General features: G+C 39.4%; 1 protein-coding gene across 1 annotated transcript in view; it reads left to right on the top strand.

Annotated features, from left to right (window-relative positions):
• Positions 1–22,245, top strand: part of MTUS2 (microtubule associated tumor suppressor candidate 2) — a 276,397-nt gene that overhangs the window by 2,829 nt on the left and 251,323 nt on the right. Inside the window, exon 2 of the mRNA XM_018555472.1 lies at positions 10,672–10,912. Coding sequence (XP_018410974.1) covers positions 10,672–10,912 — 241 coding nt within the window. The remainder of the gene's footprint in view (positions 1–10,671; positions 10,913–22,245) is intronic.

Raw genomic sequence — 22,245 nt, 5'->3', positions numbered from 1 at the left:
AAATAAATATACAACATACAGTATATGTAGATTATAGCAGATTATAGTATGTAAGGAATTATGTACTTCATCTGCTCTGCTACTTGCAGATATTATTTCTGAATACAGACATTTGTTCAGCTTCTTTGCCTAATGGGTTCTTGTTATTACCAACCTGCAGGGTCCTCAGATAATGAATCAGATATTTTTTGCATATTCAGATGTTAATCTTGGATTTTTTCCAAATATTTCAGTGTGTAATTCAAAGCTGCTCTTAATGAGAGATGTGTTATTATTCTTTTATACATATAGTATATAATAAGTAAAATTGGTACTGTGCATCCTTTTATATGGATATCTGCATCATTGGGAACTATGAAATGATGTAGAGAAATTAAGCGATTCTGCATGCATTTGTTCCAATTTTATTTCAGTAGCCCTGTTGTTAGCAATAGGGGTTGATTCGCTAAAAGCAAATGGGCTGTTCACTTTGCAAGGAAATTTGCCGTAAGCTTAGTGATTGAGGTGAAGCTCTGCTGGCTTCCACTATCCATTCTTGTGCAAGTAAAAATAATGTTTTTCATTTCTCCTGATTGGGAATTCTTTGCGAAGTGAATGTTCACCACATTCACTAAACTGAGGAAAAATTCCCTTGCAAAGTGAACAGCCTTTTTAACTTTACAACTCTATCTCTACTCTTGGAAAAAGGCAGCCCAGTCCTTGGATGTACTTTAAAGCTTTATTGAAGGAATGGCAGGGCTGGATTTCTAGGCAGACCACCTAGGCACTTGGTGCCCAATTAGTGTTGTCCCTAGCCTTTTTGCCATCTGAGGGGATAGGGGAGGGGGGTGGGGGTGGTGGTTGAGTTATGCTGCCCTCCTCACACAGGTCAGTGTCCCGCCCAGCTCCTGGCAACCAGTAATGTCAGAGTGTCCCAAGTTGCTAAGAGTTAAGCAGGGAGATGTGTATGGCTCTTACCCACCTGGCTCTTGGCAACCTGGCATGCTCTGGTCGACATGCTGGGTCCCTCCCACAGCTCTGCTCTCTGCACAAGGCTACACAATGATGATGTCACTTCTACTATTACAAGCTAATATCTGGGTTTGCGCACAATATCTGGTGCACACAAAGTGGATTTATTTCCTTTGTGAATATTGAGGAATATATTCCTCAAGTAAAACATTTTTAGCTGGAGTTAGGTTTTAAAATGTAGTTTTCCATTGTGTGGAGGTAAAAGCATCAAGTCCTATCTAAATCAAAAAACAAACATGTAATATACTGCAAAGTAGCAGTCCTTAGATGTGGTGGTTGCATTAGTTTTAGTTTTTCAGGCTAAGAACATTTATATTAAGTTTACTAAATACCTGTTGATCTTTCCAGAAATGCAGCGTCCTTGTTATATCTTGTAGTGAAGCACCCTTTAATCTGCTACAGTATATCAAATTCCTTGTGTATAAAAATGAGAGCTTAATGACATAATTTAGGCATCTTAATTCTCCAGTATTGCAAAAGAACTTGTAAAACAAATAACTTGGTCCATATTTATTTAACTGCAAGCAGACCGCAGCAAGCTAAAGCAAAAAGCAAAAAATCCTCCATTTAAAAAAGCAATGTTTTGAGCCGTGGTATAGCATGTTTTTCCAAGCATGGAGTACCAAGGCTGAAGAAAGATCCTGTCTGACAGCTTTAAACATCGCTCTTTGATATGGAGGATTTTTCGCTTTATCATGCTGCCTTCTTGCACTTTCATAAAAGAGCTATATGGACTGAGATATTTGATTTACTTGCTCTTTGTGTAGATGACTTTTGCAATAATGCAGCATCCTTGTAACTTCCTGTAAGGTGAACCCGAAAAGGGCAGTGAATGGTTCTTTGACTGATGGTCAAGCTTCCCTTTGCCAGTCCTCTTGCAAAGCAGACTGAAGTAGCTTGCACACAACAGAGGTTCCTGTGTTTTCTCTTCATCAGGTGTATGACTGCAGCAATCAGACCAGTGATGGTACTAGGGGAAGTTTTTCGTAACCAGGGTGGTGTGGGAGGGTGCCTTCTGGCTTTCTCCGGGTTCTTCGAAATTTTAGCCAGCACTATGGAAACGAATGATGCTATTCCAGGTGGGATGGGATCCATTCAAAAAAGTTCTTCTCCATCCAAGCCTGCTTTGTCTCTCACCTTCTGCGATGCTGCACACAGCTGTGGCTCCTGATATTAAAGGGGGGTTTCTGATGTGAAAAGGGGGTCCTGATGTAAAGGGAAAGCTGTGAAGGTGAGCTTCTGATGTTAAAGGAGGGGGGTGCTGATGTGAAAAGAGAAGGGCTCTGGTGTTAAGTGAAGGCTCCTGACTTAAAGCTGACCTTTACCCCCTTTCACTAAAAATCACATCAGCATGCAGCTTCGCATGCTGATTTAAAATCATCTCACATTCATTAGTTAAACAAACTTGTTTTTCATTTACTTACAAATAGAGTTCAGCTACCTCCTGGTCCACTTCTGGCAAAATTGATGTAAGTGCCAAAGCGTTGCATCCTGGGAAGGTTACATCAGCAGAGCATTCCTGGGAAATCTCATCTGTAATCTCGCGAGATCTCAGGGAAAGGTATTTTCCTCCCCTGAGATGATGTACATGGCCACGTGTCCTAGCCACATGTTTAGTCACATGTGCCAGATTTTCAGGAGGTAAAGGGAAAATTAGTAATCTGCCCTTAGTTAACATGGCCACTTCCAGAAGACTTGGAAAGAAAAGAGAAATAAGGAATGCAAAGAATACAAAGCCGGCAATTATCTAGCAGTATGTGTTTGTAGCTTGTCATTACTAAACATTTCTAAAGGTGTGTATGTTGTTATTTTAAAAATATGGGTAAAAGTCCACTTTAAGGGGTGACTCTAAAGTGATTAGAGAACCTCATCTTTTGTTGCGGGGTCTCTGCTGAAAATCCATACCAGACCCCTATCTGGGATAAGGGTCTGCTATGGATTTTGGAGGGGCAACACTTTTTTTACGTTTATGTTTTTTTTTTACATTTTTGATTGGGTTGCCTCAAGATTTGCATATTTTTTAGAGTGTAGTGACTGAAAAATGTTGAAAAAATGCTAGAGTGACACCATTTGTCTCAAGCTCTATCACCCTCAGCATAAATAGCATGGTTAGGTCCAAAAGAATCAAAGAACTCTTACTGATCCTATACTCATTTCAAAACCTCAGAATCCAAAAGAGCCTTGCACAATCTTGCTCATCATATTGTTTAAGTCTGTTTCAACCCAATGATGACCAACTCCTTAGGAATTGGCTATTAAACAAATGTACCTCTGGATATCTCCACTGAATCTGGCATGGAACTCAGGAGTTAAATTGGCATGGGACTCATACAACCTGGGAAACCCCTGTTTACAGCACTCGTCAAATAAATATTTTTGAAATTCAATACTCTGTTATTCTTAATTTAATTACGGTTAAAACGACATTAAAGTCTAATTTTTCTACATACAGTATATCTTTTTTTTAACAGGTATACATACAGTATATCTACTGCTAGCAACCAGTAGATATATGCAAACACATTTTAAAAAATGACCAAATATGTAAAAAGTTACCTCTGTCTCCGCCACTCGCTCCGGGCTGTAGAACCATAGCTTCTTGAGTGGCCATGCAGTGGGATGTGTGCTGGTGCATGCGCAGTGGAGATCACCGGCAGGGAGATCACCGGCAGGGAGATCACCGGCAGGGAGAAGAGGAGACAAACACTTTGGGGTTAATTTACTAACCTTATAAACACGCCACGAACAAGTATACACCTCTATAGTGTGTTCCCTCCCAGCATGATCTATTGGTGGAATCTAGACACCTTTGTAGTGTGTACACACCCAGCAGGTGTGTTGTGCATGAATTGCAAGGTGATGTTGTGTAAATTAGCTCTATGTTGTGTTGCTTCCGTTGATGAATGCAGGAATGTAAATGCATGAGCTAATCATTTTTGTCTAAACTGTGAAGCAGCATTATATATGCATCATGTGCATGATTTTTCCATATATGGCATTCGTGGAAATATGCTTTTAGAGACTTTTTGGTTGATAAATACGTTTTGCTGTGTGAAAATCACACGCACCTGGTGCGTGCGTGTGTTTCGGTTAGTAAATCAGCCCCTTTAAGTCAATGCACGCAGCCAGGAGCGTGCACTCAGACAGATTCCATGGGACAGGAAGAAACAGCAGTCTGCGCTGAATCAGAGACCGGCACCATCGCTGGAGGGACTGCTGAAAACTACTGGAGAGAAGATCGGATCAAGAGGCATCACTTAAGGTAAGTCCTTACAGCAGCATTGGGGGCATGGAGGGTTTAAGGTCACTTTAAATTCAAGAGATAATTGTACAGAACAATCGCTAGAAATTAGTGAACATGATAACCCTACTGAACTTAACATCCAACCAATCCATGGGTTACATGAACATTTTGATAGATTATGAACTTTATTATTTCTCTAAAGTGTAACATTTTCTGCAAAAGTGTAGTTATATTTTTAAATTACTCCTATCAATTTTGCATGGTTCTTATTGAGTATTATGGAGGGTAGTATCAATGAGCAGACTGCAGGAAATATGTTGTTTAAAGCCAAAAACCATATACTGGTTAGTAATAATAGTATTGTACACTTGGACAAACAGATCTGATTTTGTGTCTCAGGAGCACAGAAAGCAGCTCCTGTATAAATGGAAAAATGTTTTATTTCTTAATAACATTTGTTCCTACTTTTACCCTTAGTGACTCCTAGTAGTTTCTTTTTTTGCCCTTCTGCACCCTTTCTTTTATCACCTTACATCTTTCTGTCTTTAGGCCTCATTCATATAAAAATAAACATTTTCTAAAACAATATTGTCAAAAGAAAGACTTGTTTGTATGCTAAAAATGAATATGTATAAAGAAGTTATTGCCAAATCAATAAGCCCATAGAACACATTTAAAAAACGTTCTGGCCCTTAAATGGTGTTCATTTGCTACAGCTAAGGTGGTAAAAAAAATCACATTAAATCCCTACAGGAAAAACACTTTAAAACAGTTAAAAAGACATTTCCTCTTCATCCGCAGATGTATTCTATCCTCTACTGAACATCAAAATTATTACCGAAAGATAAAAATTCATGTCCTGCAGGATAGACCGATTCATGGTATTACTTAGTGAAGTGTGCCCCCCTACATGGTGGGGGGTGGGCAGCTCAAACAGAACATTACATTTTCTCTTCATTTTTAAGAGTTTAGCAGAGGGAACACTAATCTGTTATTTTCATAGCTTTGAAATCACTCATGCTCAGGGACTGCAGTGGACTGTTTCAATGCTTCTGACAGCAATACAAATAGGTCCCTGGTAGGTAATTTATTTCATATTTCCTAACAACTTTATTTGCTGCACAGAGTGCTAGTTTTAGCATGTATGTATTGTATAGAAATAACAAGCTGGAAATCTTTTTAAAAATAATATGGACCCCGTTTTGTCGCATATAAGCTCTCAGACCTCAGTCACCCTAAAGGATTTTGTAGCTCCTTTCCCAAAGCACAACACACAGCAAGAGGAATCCCATTGTTTTCAATGGCCCCTGTTCACACCTGAGAGTTGTGTCGCTTCTCATCAATTACCTGAAACGCAAAAAAGTACGGGAGCATTTTTGCGGCAGAATCATGTGTTATACCTCATAGAACTAATGAGAGTTCCTAAAAAAACCCTGGAAAAACTTGTGTTTGCGCACATTTTTTTGGTGCTCACATCTATAAATGTCTCAGGAGCCAAAAATGTATGATTCTTTTCCTGCAGTATGTCACGCATAAAAATGCTAGAAAAATGGGCATACAAATGTGCAAAAAAAAAAAAGCCTCTAAATCACCTCCTGGCTATGCTCACACTTAGCCTAATGCATGAATCAACCTCTTCTCATTTAACACAACATATCTTGTGTTAACAAAAACCTCCGGGACACAGGTCAAGCTCCCTTCACTTACACTTCCAGGGTCACTTACTCAAACACTCGAGCCAGCATGCTTCCTCTTGTTATGAGATTTTAGTTGTTGGGTTTGGATCTGTTAGAGGCCCCTTCAAGGGGATACAGTTATCCTTGACAACATCTGCTGTCTGCTGTCTCCAATCAAGAAAGGGAGCCCCCGTATTTAAATTTAACTTTATATCCCCTGCCAGAGAGCCACAGTTGCTGTGTAAAGCCTCCCATATAAGCCACTGCCTTTACGCGACTGTAGTCGAGTATGCTCTGGTATGTCCATACACCTGCACATGCATATATACCTGGACATAGACAGTCTTTAGTTGATGGACAGTAGTCTATTACTGTATATTCCTGAAGCAATATTTATATATGATGAGAATATTAAAGCTATTATCATTGTGATTTGTTCTTTTGTGTTTCTTCGGTCACTAGATGAGCACATTGACATTTGAAACCCTATGTCGCTTTATGCAGAGGAATAGTCTAACCTTTTTTAGTTCAGGACCGGCCCTGACATTGTGGCATGTGTCCCATCACAGTAGCCTTTATGATGGATAGCATAGACCCCTTTTTGGACACTCAAGCCACACTTATCAGTAAAACCTGTAAAGAGATGTATTTTTTTTCTACACAGTGGACTTCCTGGTTACCCGTCTTCAGTCCACTTTAGTTTCCGGTCTTCACAAGATTTTGGACAGACCAGCCCTTTTCAGATCAGAGCAGTCTTTCATCAAGCTCTGGTTGGGTGTATTGTTTATGATGTTAGTACATATCTGCATGATCAACTTTACCCCTAGTGCAGGGACGTGCGGTCAGGGGAGGCAGGTGAGGCAGAGTCTCAACTAGTATGGAGGAAAAAGCTGTCAGCTTCAAGTCTGAAGCTGACAACTTTTTCTCCATTCAGATCGGCTTCTAGCAGGTTACACAGCAGGGAAAGCCTCCCCACTATGTAACCTGTCATGGACGGAGAGCTGCATCTGGCTTTTGACAACTAGTTAGGTTACACAGCAGCTGGCTTCCCCACTGCTTGTGTAACCTAACATAGTGAGGCCAGAGGTGCAACAGCCTCTACTCCATGTTAGAGGCTTGAGCCCTGTGGATGGTTTGGACCAATGGCAAAGCGCCATTGGTCCAAGCTGTCCAATCAAAAAAAACCCATTAAGGACATCAATCCTTAATGCCTCACCAGTGACGAGCAAGTGAGAAACTGTCTCCTCCCTTCCTCCTCCCTCCCTCCTTCACATGTAGCTTGGCGACCGGGTTGGGGGCGGGGCTTTGTTGGGCTGGGGGCAGGACATGTTGGAGGTGGGGCTGGGGGAATGCCTCACCCAGCACGGAAGGCACCGCACGTAACTGCCCTAGTGGTGCACTTGGATTTACCTGCCGAAGAAACTGCTTCTATATGATGCACATATTTAGGTAGTGTAGGTCTGTGAACATTACAGAAGATATAAACTTATGCTGTAGGCTCCAGATTATTTACTGATATTCTTTGCTATCTCAGAGGCCAAAATATATATTTCTGGGCCTTTATCAGGAACTTGCAAACAAGATATTTATCTTAGATTACTGCATTAATCCCTGCATATTTGGTTTATAATTCACGTCAGTCACATTAAATCTATAGACAGAACTCAACTACAGTGATCCCACAACTTGATGGAGTGCACATGATTTCAAATAGACTGCAATTATTCCAATGAAAATTCTATAAACTTACGCTGCTGCAACTTTTACCTGCAACTGACTCTAAAAGGATGTACACATTAATTATATGCTGGATTTTGACCCAGATAGGTGCATTGCTAGGGTTGTGAAAGACCCGGGGCACCCAAAGGGGAGAAATTAGTTGGTAAGGTTAACATACCATGTGGTGGGTGTGGTCAAGCTGCAATAACAGGGGCTTAAAAGGGCATGGTTAAATAAAACCTGAGCTTATTGGCCATATACATGACACACATATGCCACAGTCCTTATACCTTAAAAATGTGCTTTAGTTACTGTGCCACAAGTACAATTCTAACAGACACAAACAAACATTAGCACAATATTTTTTTTTCTATTTTTTCATTATATAGGCTGTACTGCACACAGCCTACCTTAAAGAAGAACTTCATTAGAAAAGTCAGTAACTACTTAGCAACCAGCAGTTGTTGAGACAATAGACACTTTAGTGAGGAGTATGTAATGCAAACTGTTGGTGCTATATAAATCCTGTATAATAATAATAATAATGCACAGATCCTCACGGTATCTGAGGTATGATATGCAGAACAAGCCAATGAAGAAATTAAAAAAAAGTGGGGCTGTCACAGTGCTGGGACTTGGGGCAATCTGCAAGAGATGGAAGGCACTTGCTATGGGTGTCCGATGCTAGCGATGCTCATGGATACATACTGTACATAAGAGTGAAGGCTCCTCTAACAATGGCAATGATGCATTAAATGACCTCAGTGATCACCTTCATATATGGAGTGACTTTTCTGTCATCTTAATGACATACCAGGTGGCTTCAACCATTCGTTTGATTTCCCGGTGCTGCCTACAGCTTTCATACACTCACTCTATATAAATATTTAATTGAGAATATTGTTGACTGTTGTCCATTGACTACAGGGATACATGCAGGAACTGTTGGCTAATCCATCTAAATTTGGTTAAAGAGAAACTACAACCTCTTGCAGTTGCCATGGCGCTGCACATGTGATCAGCTATGACAACAGACATTAGAGGTCATGAAAGTTCAGTTGAAATCTGATAAGCACCCTGGCAACCTTGACATTTGGCATGCCTTGAATGTAAATGGTTTTGGGAAACCATTACATTGGTAGGTCAAGTTCCGCTTTAAGACCTTATCTCCTAGGTAAAATGTTTTTTGACTTGATAGGTATTCTGGGCTTTTGGTAGAAACGTCTTATTGATTGCTACAAATGGACCTATATTTTTTTTTATGCTTGATAAGCTTGAGGATACACAAGGCCCTGGATAGTACGAATGACTAAGATATGATAAATGTATTGTCTTGTGCTACATATACAGGTAGGGACAAATAATATAACTCTATTTTGTTAAGACGTCATACATTAGATGTTTTCTTTTCCTCTTTGACTCACAAGCCTTTCTTTGTTTTTCATGTTAATAATTCTTTACTGATTGGGTACATTTTTGTTTGGTGGCATATATACTTACACACACTGTATGCTGTTGGTGTACAGAATGCCACTGAAATTGTAGTATGTAGTAGGGGGTTCCTTGTTTGGATATAATATGTGAAAATTGTATATATTTTAGAGTAAACACCTGAATAATACACAAGATTAATTAATATGAAACACTAAGGGGTCTATTCACGAAGCTGCCGAGGGCAGCCGAGTGAATGACTGATCTGAAGTGAAGTGAGCCGAACACTGTTCGGCTATTCACTTCAGGCTGGTACGGCTAATTTCAGCCATACATCAGCTGAAATCAGCCGTACATCGGCTTGCTTCGTGTGGCTTCGAGTCGGCCGAACATGCTCAGCATGTTCGGCCGACCCGAAGTGCAGAAGGAGTTCGACTCAGCCGATCCAACATCTGGATCGGCTGAGCCGAACCTCCGGCAGGCTTCTCACTGCTGTTTGGGCTATTCTTAAAGATCCCGAACAGCAGTGAGTGAATAGTTGAATGCCGCCGAGCGGCATTCAGCTCGGCTGTTCTGCTCGGTCCCTCAGAGGTACTGAGCAGAACAGAAAAATAGTGAAAAAAGTTTAAAAAGTAAATAGCAAACGTTTGTGCGGAGCTAGCAGTGACAGCTAGCTCCGCCCAATAGTTTCCTATTGTCCGGCGGCTCTGCTGCTGTAAAAAAAAAACGAAAAAAAAAAAACTCTCCCTGGCGCTCCGGGAGCCTCCCGCTCCAGGCCGCCCAGGAGAGAAACAATGCTGTGTCCTTTTTTTTTCTTTATTTTGAATACACCTAAATAATATACAAAATTAATTAATATGAAACACTAAATATGGAGGTAGAAAATATCACAATATAAATGGGGAGGGTGAAGGGAATGTGGGAAGCTAATTGAAGATTTGGTAAATATAATATGGAGATTGTTCAAGGTTGACAATGAAATGTAAATGTTAAAATATGGACTAAGTTGTGAAACTAGCAGTATCTTAAATGTGAGTTGCATGTATGTGGATGTATAATCATGTTGTTATAAATTACGTTATTAATTATGTGGTTGCAAATCATTATTATTATTATAAATTGTCAAAAATTAAATAAAGAGGAATACAAAAATAAAATAAAAAATTGTTATTTCCTGCTTCCGCTTCCGTGATTAGCTTACTGTTTTCTGCACTAAAATACACATACAATTTTAGTCATCCCCTTCAATAGAAATGTAATTTATGGTGAGATACTCCCAGATGGTTATAATGAACCAGACCCTTGCATGCAGGATTCAGTCTGTTGATTTTATCTTAACAAAAGTGAAATTACACTTTAGGTTAGGATCTAAGAACCAAGTACCTGAGAGGACAATGCAACCAAGGGATTTGATATAAATAAGTTTATATAAGTAGTAGTTTACAAAGAAAAATATTGTTTGTCATGATGAAGATACCAGTTGTCTGTTGTGATATATCTTGCTTCAGGGATAAATGTAATTTACTTTCACGTGCTAGCATGCAGAAGAAAGATGTGTAATACCATCTTCTCTGTTTCCATTGTGTGTAGACAGGTGACAGACAGAGAAAGGATGACTTCCGCTCTTCCACGTTTACGCATTACGAGGTGCCACCCAGCTTCTACAGATCCACCATGATTCTGAAGCCACAGCTTGGACTAGGTGCCATGTCTAGACTCCCATCAGTAAAGAGCAGAATACTGATTGCAAGTCAACGGTCCTCAAGTGGCTCTATACCTCATCAAGAACTGGTGACAGCAGCTGCAACCAGCAGCAACCAAGAGGCAACAGGTAACATCCCTATTACTAACAAACGTCATTCCTATCACAATCTCATATACATTCGTATAGGCTATAAGTGTTACTGATATGATCACATATAAGAAGATCTGAAGCAACCACTTTTTTAGCCACTTATGTATCAAAACATATTTGGAATCATTTACAATCTCCAGACTTTTGGGTAAATGTTCTACGTATAAAGTGTTTGCATGGCACATAAACAGTCAACTGTTTATTGCTGTCTATGTCCTCAATAGGTAGATTTACCACCTCTGTTTATCCAGGTGACCACAGTAACCAGGACACAACATTTTGGGAAACTGAACATTTAACAGTTTCACCAGAAACAATGGGGGCATTTGTTCTAGTGACAACTGTTTGAGAGGGGAGATTTCCTCTCACTTCTGTTGCATCTCTTGGGCAGGAAGTAAAGGGAAATCTCCCCTACATTATCTAGAAAAAAAAAGGTTCTGGCTATACATAAACTGGAATAAAGGAATGAAAGAATAAATGGAGTGGACTACGAATGTAGAACTGTATTTACATACTTGTGTGATGGAAATAAACCCACATTATTTTCTTATTTAGGGTGCTGAAGGTAGGACTTACATTGTCTTCAGCTTCTTCCTTAGTTTCTGCTTTTCTATGCACCCTATTCATACTGTCCACTGACTGCTGTCCCCAATTTCCATTGTAAGTGTGGCTCTATGGCTTGTGGGGTCCTATGGAGACCTGCTGGAGTCACCTTTCCATGCATGCAAAGGAAGTGATTGACAACAGCTGCTGAAGAAGAGAAGGAGAATAGGTGGGTGCTGTTCTTGCTGTCCTTTACTGGCTGCCTGTTAGTTCCGGCGCAGGCAATGTCCTCACATCAGCTAACAGGGCACACAGGCGCAGTGGTGGCGCTATAACTGATGGGACATGTAGACCCTAGTACAGTAATCATGTGACTTTTATTTACTCACTTACTGTAAGTATTTCTCTTTTTTATCAAACCTTTTCTTTCATTTTCATAAAAAACAATGACATTAAAAAACCACAATCCCCATCAAGGTCATGACCCATGAAAAAGTTTATAATGCAAGAAAAAGTAAAAAGTAATACAGCCAAAGAGTGCCTAATGTCCCTTGTGGGGAATCATACACGTTCAGGAAAAGGGGAACATGGCCCCCACAAAGCAAACTCAGGCAATAGGAGTTCCTCAAACAAAGCTGGTTCATAGAGAAAGAATCACACAACATGAACAGGAAAATGGACCACAAAAAATTAAGAACATAACACTTGCCAATATATCTGCTGCCACTGTAAAATCTAGGATATATCCATGGGCACGGGCCCACTTTTCCAAATAATCCGACTAGTGATTATGCTCTTTTAAAAAAAAAAATTGTTACTGTGCTCTGTCTAATGTATCTGTTCTAATGTGTTGCTGCAAAAAAAGAGGTTTTAATACTACTTTGCGATCCCGCTCCACTCTTTTAGTATTTGTTTCTTTACTATAGCTGAAATATTAGCAGAGTTTATCTTTTAGTTTAACACAAATGCATTATTTCTGTGTTACACATATTTAGTATTACTAATCATCTGTCTATGTGATTGCATGGAATATACTTCCCTCTTCTAAGATGCACTAAATGTTCCTTTTCAAAAGATTAAAACTGAAAACAGCGTAATCTCTAAATCAGTGTTTCTAGACTGCGGTCCTCAAGTGTCCCATCAGGCTAATCTTATTTTCTCAGCAGTTGTTCAGTTAGGATTCTGACTGAACTTGCAGATGGCCTAGAGAGAGTGAATATAGAAATCTTTATATGAAATACTGTAATGAAAACAGGGAACATCAAGGGCATCAAAGTGTGAAAATCACATCAGAATTATTTTCAAATTAACTGACAAAACAAACTCAGAATGCATGCTTCCTGAGATCCTCATTATTGTTGGTACCATGTAGAGTGAATCATATTCTTACCCACCTTTCTGTTGGGTTATTGGTGCTCACATATTTACAATAAACATCACTAATGAGCTGCCAGCGGGCTGCAGTAGTGCGTGACAGATTTGGCATGGATGGGATTAAAGATCCATATATACAAATCCCTAATCATTATTATGTGTTCTAAAATGTTTTACATTTATAGGATGGATCATTGAACCAGCCTATGTGAGGGTCTACAATGGAACCAGATATTGCCAGTAATCCCGAGTTATTCTTGGTTCACCTTCTTTGGAAAAGCTGAGATTGTTTTCTCACTGAATTTAAACCCTGTGGATTGGAGACTACTTTTTGATCAGTACTTTAGTTTCTCATTCAAGCATTGCTGTGGTACATCAGACCACTTCAGTCTCTTTTGTCAGTAATCTAGCAATCTGAGAACCCCAGTTTGTGATGCAGATTGGGTTACCGGCATAATATGGGATTGTCCTGTATTTAAAAATAAAATGCTGTGTCCCATATTGATTCAACACAGGGTGTAGTTTTTCAAGAATTTTTGCTCTAAAACCCTGATTGCGCAAGAAAGTGAGAACAAAGAAGGATAGATGAAGGAAAAGAGTTAGGAAATGCAATACATGGACCAGGCCTCAGCCCAAACAACATCTGCAGTTGGATTCCTGGCGTGCAACACAGTTCTCTAAGATATGAGGGGTTTCTCTGGATACCAGTGCTACCAAAAAAGTTAGGAGCAGGTTATCACATCCAGGTAAGACACAGTAGTTTTATAGGCCAGCCAAGAGGCCCAGATTCTACTAAAGCAGTCTTGGGTGTTATTGCGACCGTGGGATAGTTTCACTAGGGTACACGTCTGGTGTATTTTTTGAAACCAATACTTTAAAGGTGGAGCCACCTTGCTTCCAATATAGTGGGATTAGGAAGTTGGCTGCACTTACCAAGTGAGGGGCAATAGACCGTTTGTAGCTACCTAATCGCTCACCTGAACAGTGAAACAACATTGCTCATGGGTCTAATTGAACCAGTTCCCCCTGTAAAGAGTCAGAATTAGCAACAATTTCTGACTGGTATTTCTGAATTATCGGGCATTGCCACCAGATATGAGCATGGGTAGCAACAGATCTACACCCAGCATAATGGAGATGCTACTCTATCTCTGAAGATATAGAGTGCAACCTAGTCAGGGTGAGATACCATCTAGAAAGTAGTATGTAGTTCATCTCCTCTATCTTCATAGAATACAATGCATGCACTAACTGCAAAACCTTAAATCTTTGATCCTCCGTAATGAACGCACCTCTGCTAACTGCGTTACCATGAGTTAAAGTGTATAGGGTAAAGTGTTTTGGGGTGCCATTCAAAATAAATGGCACCTCTCTGCAATGCAACAATGTTAACTGTGCCTAAAAGTACTAGTTAGGTACTTTAGTGACAACATAGTTATGTCAATGTACACCAAATAAATTCCACAGACATGTCCTGCTGACCTATCTTATGAAGACTAAAGGCCCCTTGTTTATTTTCATTCACTGCGATTAGTTTTTCTGGAATAAGACTCCTGTCAGATGTGTCTTCCTGCATTTCCCCCTTTTGCAGCCATAAACATGCATGCTTGGTTGATCAAGTATGCATGGTTATAGAAAGATGTTTTAGAGAAATCATCTTCTGACAGATAAGATTGTGCCTGCATGTCCAACCGCAATTAAAAGTCTATGGCAGCTTCACACTGCAGAAAATTGTTGATAGCCATTTTAATTACTGGGATTGCTGAGTAGTATAAATTAGACTTAACCAGCATGTGAAGGTGTAAAGTTTGTATCCTGTCAACGACACAGAGAGCAATGTAGCCTTCCAGACAGATTTTATGCAGTTTGGTTTTTAGTCTTTAAGCAATGTTTATGCTTGAACTAAAAAGTCTAATTGAATTTGTGTTGTTACTGTTCATTGGCATTTATCTTTCTCGCACTGCGCTGTGTGTCCAGTGCTTGCCTGTTGTATAATGTTAATTTGCAGAGCCATTAGGTGCCAGGCTATATTATACGTTCTGTGAATTTTTCCACCTAATGGCCTAGCAGACCTCACAGAAACATGCAATTTCATGTCATATGTGATCTAATTGGCCCTTCAAGTTTTTCATGTTATCGGTTGAAGAGACGTCAGCGTCGATGGCAGATGAGAGCTCGGTGACCCTTACTGCTGGTAGAATGCCTGGGGCCTTTGCAATGTTCACAGCCTCAAACCATACCTCATGTGCACTTGGAAATTCACCAAGCTGCTAATTAACTCGGCTGTTTTCATATATAACATATAAAAGTCATTAAAATGAGTTGTCAAAGCCTGGCCTTTTATAATCAAACCTTGTATAGGAGAACTGAAGGAACAGAAGGTGTAATCATTGCCCATAAGCAATCCATACATGCAGCAGAAAAGACGAAACTCAGATTATTGTGTTTGTTGCAGTTTTTCTTTCTTTTATTCGGGTTTATTTAGTATGACAATGCAAAGAGCAGTGAGGACCTGCAAAGGGCAATAATGCATAGCAGCCAATCAAAATGACCTCTTAAATGGCTGATTGCAGTAATCTGAAAGCAGGTTGCTCGGGGTTACTGCATTTTTCACATTTCCATTGACTTCACATTGTCTTATAGAATAAGCTTCCATGTTTTTTTTAGCAGGTCAGTGGCTTAGTTGAATTGCACCTCTCATTTCTGCCTTTAACAGCATGCTACAAAGAGGGTAAGGTACATGGCTCTCTTTATTTTTCTCACTTTGGATGGTTAGTTAAAGAGACCAGTCACAATTGGGTGGTAGGCTGACAGTGGCTGCATTTATCCTTGGCTGTCCACATTTATTTGCATATGGAATAATTACCTGCAGATCAGGAAAGAGGCTTGTCCCTGGAGGCAATCTGTCTGTGTCCAGAGGCCAGCATATATCCTGATCCACAGGTAATCATTCCATATGTGACTATATGATACAGTCGCTGTGAGCCTGTGATTCACTTGAATGTGCACAGCAGCCGCATCTGTATGAATCCAACTGGGATTCCTACCAAAATAAATCCACAGGTTCTTGCCACAAGAATCCCTTGATTCACATAAAAGCCCCATGTGCGTGAGGCCTAAGACTTTATATTTACATTTCTGTAGGGCATGTAAGGCAAGCTGCCCATGTATCTATTTTATAATCCTGGCCGCACTTAAAGTGACACTAAACTCAGGTGTTAAATCTTAAAAATGCATGCAAGTACCTTAACTATTAACAAAAATGTATCTTATTTGTGTATCACTCAGCTGTAGAGCCTCAGATCATGTCTGAATTTGTTCTGACACTGTCCTTCCTTCTGGAGGGTGGCTACTTTTGTGCCCCATGGTCCCTGTGTGTGTTAAGTAGCCACCGCTCCAAGTTCACTCCAGTGATGGACTACAATCTCAATACAAATTAGTTAACTAAATGTTAGATTGTAGTCCATCACGGGAGTGAGCTTGGAGTGGTGGCTACTATACAAACACACACAGGGACCAAGGGGAACAAAAGTAGCCACCCTCCAGAAGGAAGGACAGTGTCAGCACCAGTTCAGAGATGATTTGAGGATCTACAGCCGAGTGACACACAAATAAGATACATTGTTGTTAATAGTTACGGTACTTGAATGCATTTTTAAGATTTAACACCTGAGTTTAGTGTCGTTTTAAGCCAATTTTAGGTGATCTTAATCTCTTTAGGGAGCGTTCTATCACAAAAGTAACTGAACAGACCAAGGCAACCTATGATGACTAACAATATAAATAACTTCCAAGTAATAGTAGCAGCAGCATGCATCAATCCATTTGGTAAAATCCCTGCATGGAGTGTTGGCCAGGGAGCCTGCTCTCACATGCCCTGACCAGACTCCAGAGCTCAAAATAACTAAGGACAGGATCTTCTCAACAGGCCTAACACCCTCTAAAGCTTTTAGATAATATGAAATCTGCCACATTATGGGCAGCATATAGACACCTTCTTAAAAAGCCCCAGGACACCTGGAACTGTTTATCACACCAGAAATAGACTTTGTACACACATGTGCCACAAGACATTCTTGCTGTTCCTCAGCACTCATGCAGTATCTGTGGACGCTGATGTTGCAGTTCCTATTCATATGTATTACTCTGCTAAAAAGAAAGGCTTCACACTAGGGGGGGTTAACCACTAAGCTGCCGCAGGCAGCCAAATGAATAACTGAACCGAAGTGAAGTGAGCCAAAGCCTCTTCGGCTATTCACTTCAGCCCTCTACGACTATTTTTAGCCGTACATCGGCTGCATTTTGCTCACGTCACCTTCTTTTGGTTTGGTGGAACGGCCTCAGCACGTTTTGCCAAACTGAAAAGGAAGAACCCGTTAGCCAATGCAACATCTGGATCGGCTGAGGCGAACGTTCAGCACTTACTTCCCTGCTGCCCTATTCTCCAAGGGGCTGATCAACAGAGAGTGATTTGCCGTATGCTTGGCTCAGCATTAGGCTCGGTCATTCTGTTCGCTACCTCAGAGGTAGGCTGAACTGGAGGGTTGCTGCAGCTGAAGCGAGCTGAAGGATTAGCCGCACGTTTGGCTAAATCCTTCAGCAACTTAGTGAATAACCCCTTAGAATTTGTGGCATGAGTTTTTGTCATGCCTATATAGCCAGCACCCATGTGTATTTAGCCTTAAATAACTGTACATGTAATAAAAAGTATAATTCAGTAATGTGTTGTAACATGGAAAAAGAGCTCAATAAGCACTTGAAAGAGATGGGGGAAAAAAAGCAAAAATATATAAAAGGTAAAACACATACTCACACACACATATATATTTGAATATATTTATGTTTTTATAGGTAGCATTTGTCTATGTCACACTCTGCGGAGTTATACTTCAAAGTGAAATGTGTCATTCTGAATTCTCGAACCACAAAGCTGCATAAAGAAAAATCCCATTATTTCGAGATACACTTCATGCTTATAGTGCAATTACTTTGTTCTGTAAACGTCCTGCATGTGCTTTGAGGGGATATAAATGCTTTATCTGTGAATTATTTTTACTTATTCAGTACCCATTTCTGAACTAGGATGAAGAGTTTCAAACGCAAATGTTAAATGGGATCAGTTTGATGATAACTACAAGTTCATTAAACCATGTAAATTGTAACATAGAAACATAGAAGTGTGATGGCAGGAAAAAAAACAGGCGGTTCATCGAGTCTGTTCCCTTTTTTAATTTTTTTATTGTTTTTTGTTTTATTGTCTAAGCATAGATTTATATTTGTCACAAGTATGGTTAAATTCACTTGCTGTTATCGCTTCTCGGCCTTTTGGCTAAGATCAAGTGTAGTATCTGTTCTTATCAGTTTAATATCTGATACGTCCCCTATCTGGGGACCATATATTAAATGGATTTTTAGAACAGGGAGATGGAAGAAGAGCTTGCTCTGTCCACTCCAAAAAAAAAAATATTGCTGTTGACTGACTCACTACTTCGGCTGGAAGTCTATTGCAAGCATCAACTACTCTTTTGGTAAAAAGAAAAATAATTGTATTGGTCTCTGCAGTCATTTTTATAAAAAAAATATTACTCTTTAGTAAATTAAAAACCATAAAGGTTCTGGGTCAATTTAATTTTAATTTCCTAAAAAGTTTCCAGCCTTTAAAAAAAAAAAAGTTTTTCATACTATATATGATACTATATATATTTTTTAAATTCTTTGATTTACAAATACATGACAGATGATTCCCAGACCACTACAGATTACTAAAGGGACAGCACAGCAGAAGCTGCCTGCTATCAGGCTCCCTCTGTCTGACTAACATCAGATGGAGTTTCCTTCAAGAGAGGAACCACTGCTCTTTTCATTCACTTGTGTTAATACATTTCAACGTGACCTTTTAAAGTGACACTAAACTCAAGCGTTAAGTTTTCAAAAGTAGTGTACCTTAACTTTTATCAAAAATTTACCTTTTTTGTGTACCACTCATGTATCTTATTTGTGTATCACTCGGCTGTAGATCCTCAAATCATCTCTGAATTCATGCTGATACTGTCCTTCCTTCTGGAGGGGGACTACTTTTGTTCCCCATGGTCCCTGTGTGTGTTGCAAAGTAGTAACCGCTCCAAGCTCGCTCCTGTGATGGACTACAATCCTGAGATCATTCATAATATGCATTGTAACCACAGTTCACCTCCATCTGACCTGTATTTAACCTCCTTCTAAGCAGTTTTTGCATTTTCATTTACTCGTATGGTGTCACTAGTGAACTAAACGTGAGATTGTAGTCCATCATGGGATTGAGCTTGAAAAGGTGGCTACTTTACAACACACATTTACATAACAGTGTGATTTGACTGTTTAAAACATCTTGCAAATTATCTGTGAAGTTTTTTTTCATGCAGGTCAAAGTATCGGAAGTAGTTAGTCACATTTAGCTGGACTTGTGACTACTTTACAACACACACAGGGACCATGGGGAACAAAGGTAACCACCCCCCAGAAGGAAGGGCAGTGTCAGCACTAATTCAGAGATGATTTGAGGATCTACAGCCGAGTGATACACACATACAATACATTTATGTTAAAAGATAAAGTATTCATATTCATTTTTAAGATTTACCTTTCGGGTTTAGTGTCACTTTGTAAATGACAGACTTTTTAAACAAAGGAGCCATGACAGCCCCACCTGCTGGTTGAATTGAAATAAATAGCCACATAAATGTTGCCAGCTGATTGTTCATCATTAGCACAGGCATGAAGATGTTAAAGTAAAAAGGCAAAAGATAATGTTATAAAATACATTCAGCAATGTCTGTCTCAAATGGCATTTGAAATAAACCAGTCAGCTAGTTATAAACTTTTTAGACTACACTGTATGAGCAGATAGCACAAGATATTTTACTTCAGGGCTATGAAGAGATAGCGTGGGATTCCTGCTATTACCTTTACCAGCTGTAAAACCTTTCTGTGTGTGCTTCTCTTAAACTAGTTTCAGCTTGTTTCTGGGGTTCAGGCCTCTTTAAAGCCCTCTCGCCTGCCATTACTCTTACTAATAAGAGTGCCCTTATTGGCTACCAAGGCACTCTCATCAGACAAATGACAGTTGAAGTCAGGAAGGTGAGCCCCTAGAACCAAAGATAGGCACACAGAGCTGGGATGTGTGGTAAGGGCCTGCATCCACAACTTAGGGTCTTGAGTAAATAGGCAAACACAGCTTACTTTCAGGTACATTCCACTTACATTTGAGATGCTCCTGAGATCATTCATAATATGCATTGTAACCACAGTTCACCTCCATCTGACCTGTATTTAACCTCCTTCTAAGCAGTTTTTGCATTTTCACTGACTCGTATGGTGAGAGAAACAGTCCTAACATGAACAAACCTGTCAACACAGGTCATGTCATAGGCAATAGGAGGCATCTTGTGGTGTCTGCTCTTAGGTAGTACTTTAACATTTTTGGAGATGGCTAACTGATCCACGTTAAGGTGACTTGCATTTATGTAAGGTATGTAATTCAATAAATCCAATTGATTTGCACTTAATAATGTATCAACATTTTTATTTATTTTTTGCATCAAGGTCTTTGTCAGAAAGCCTGGCTCAAGCAGCTTGGCAAAGGCAGAGAGCCATGCATCCGAGAAACAGAAGGTTGGCTGTGGTCTCACAGTCAGAGCTCCTACTGACAAATAAAAATATAGAAAGCATGAAAGTGACATTTACACACTAGATGGATTAAGTTCTGTGCTCAGTATGCAGACCCACAGAAGGAATATTTAAATCCTACTCATTTGATTCAGACAGCTGCCTTCTATTAAATCGAAGTTTGGCCGCTAAGTATTCTGTCAAGTCAGGAGGGAAAGCTCTTGTTTCTTCACAGGAGACTGAATCTAAAATAGACAGGTTCATTCTCAGAAAGAAAATTAGGATACCAATCGACTTTCAACCTGTGCCTGCATTTTTAATACATTTATAGTAACAGTATGGTTTTGTTTTTTTAAGAAAACGTACAAATAATACATGCAGAAAGGAAAACAGAAAATACACATTGTGAACAAAGTGAATAATAAGGAAGAAGGAGGTGAGGTGAAACCTCTATTATTCAGTCAGGTTTTTAGTTATCAATAGAACAGTTATAGGGTAAATATAAAGATCAGGTTGCATTTTATTCATAAGAGCTGCTGCCATGCTCTCCAGGCAGTAACGAGGAGCAGTGAGTAAAGTAAGGGCAACGCTATTATAGGACATACAGGAGCCCTCACCTCCAAGATACCCATTTGTAGTTGTAGTAGGAATAAGTGGTAAGATTTTGGTGAAATTGATTTTGCATCAATTAAAAGCCAAAATCTGACACACTCCATGCAATACTCCAAAAATGGGCTGGAAAGAAGGCACCATCAATTAATATATGCAGAGTTTTGCTGGTTTTTCAAATGGTTCTATAAGTCGGTTTGCAGCCCTAATAAAATGTACAGGGTTTTTGTAATATGATTTAATTCAATAGATTAGTATTTAATATAACCGCATGAGTTATCTCTTTTTTGATAAAGGACAACTAAGCAGGTAATGCCCCTTCTGTTAAATTAATAGACAATTTAAGAAGCTGTATAAAAATGTATGTATAGCCAAAACACTTTTTACTTTTGGATCAAGTAGTGAACATTTAGACCCTCTATCAGTTTTTTCTTGCTCTTGGGTGTCCGCACTGCGCAGAATAACCCTCACATGTGTCCTGATCACTGAAGCAATTTGATGGTAAATCCAAAATTTTACAGTTGTAATCAGAGAAGTGATGACATCTTATTAGGAAGACACATGTTCCACTGACAACTGTCTAAAAGGGGATGTCCCATTACTTCCACTCTCTTTGGAAAGATTTCTTCTCAAGTTCTGTCTCTGAAACAGGGCAAAGACAGCAAAAACAAATAAATGTTTTGGCTACATATACACTTTAAAAGACTACTTTTAAAAAAATATTGTATTCTGGTAACTGCAAGTGGATAATGCATGTAATGATATTAAGTAATAATTTAGTAACAGCGACAAGTGTCAGGAAAAGCTATAACAAAAATGTAAATATATTAAATTCATTGCTCAAACAATTTTCGCCTACAGAGTATTTAACACCGATAAGGGGTGAATTGAGTCACTGTTGTGCTAACTCATTGAGCAAACTGGCTTCTTTAGCACAGCTGAGAATGATACAATGCTTCACATGTGAAAGAACACTACAGCTCCACCTGCTGGCTGGATAGTGTTATAACTGCGTAGTATCAATGTTTTTTTACTTTACTATAAATAAAAAGATAAACAATATTTTAAGGATTTGTATGTTTTAACTTGACCATAATAATGATAGACTGTAAATATGTAAAAAATAGATCAGATCAGTG

This window comes from Nanorana parkeri, unplaced genomic scaffold (genome assembly GCF_000935625.1).
Source record: "Nanorana parkeri isolate BGI_ZX_2015 unplaced genomic scaffold, ASM93562v1 scaffold198, whole genome shotgun sequence".
Classification (NCBI taxonomy): domain Eukaryota; kingdom Metazoa; phylum Chordata; class Amphibia; order Anura; family Dicroglossidae; genus Nanorana; species Nanorana parkeri.
This window is presented reverse-complemented; position numbering and strand designations above follow the sequence as displayed.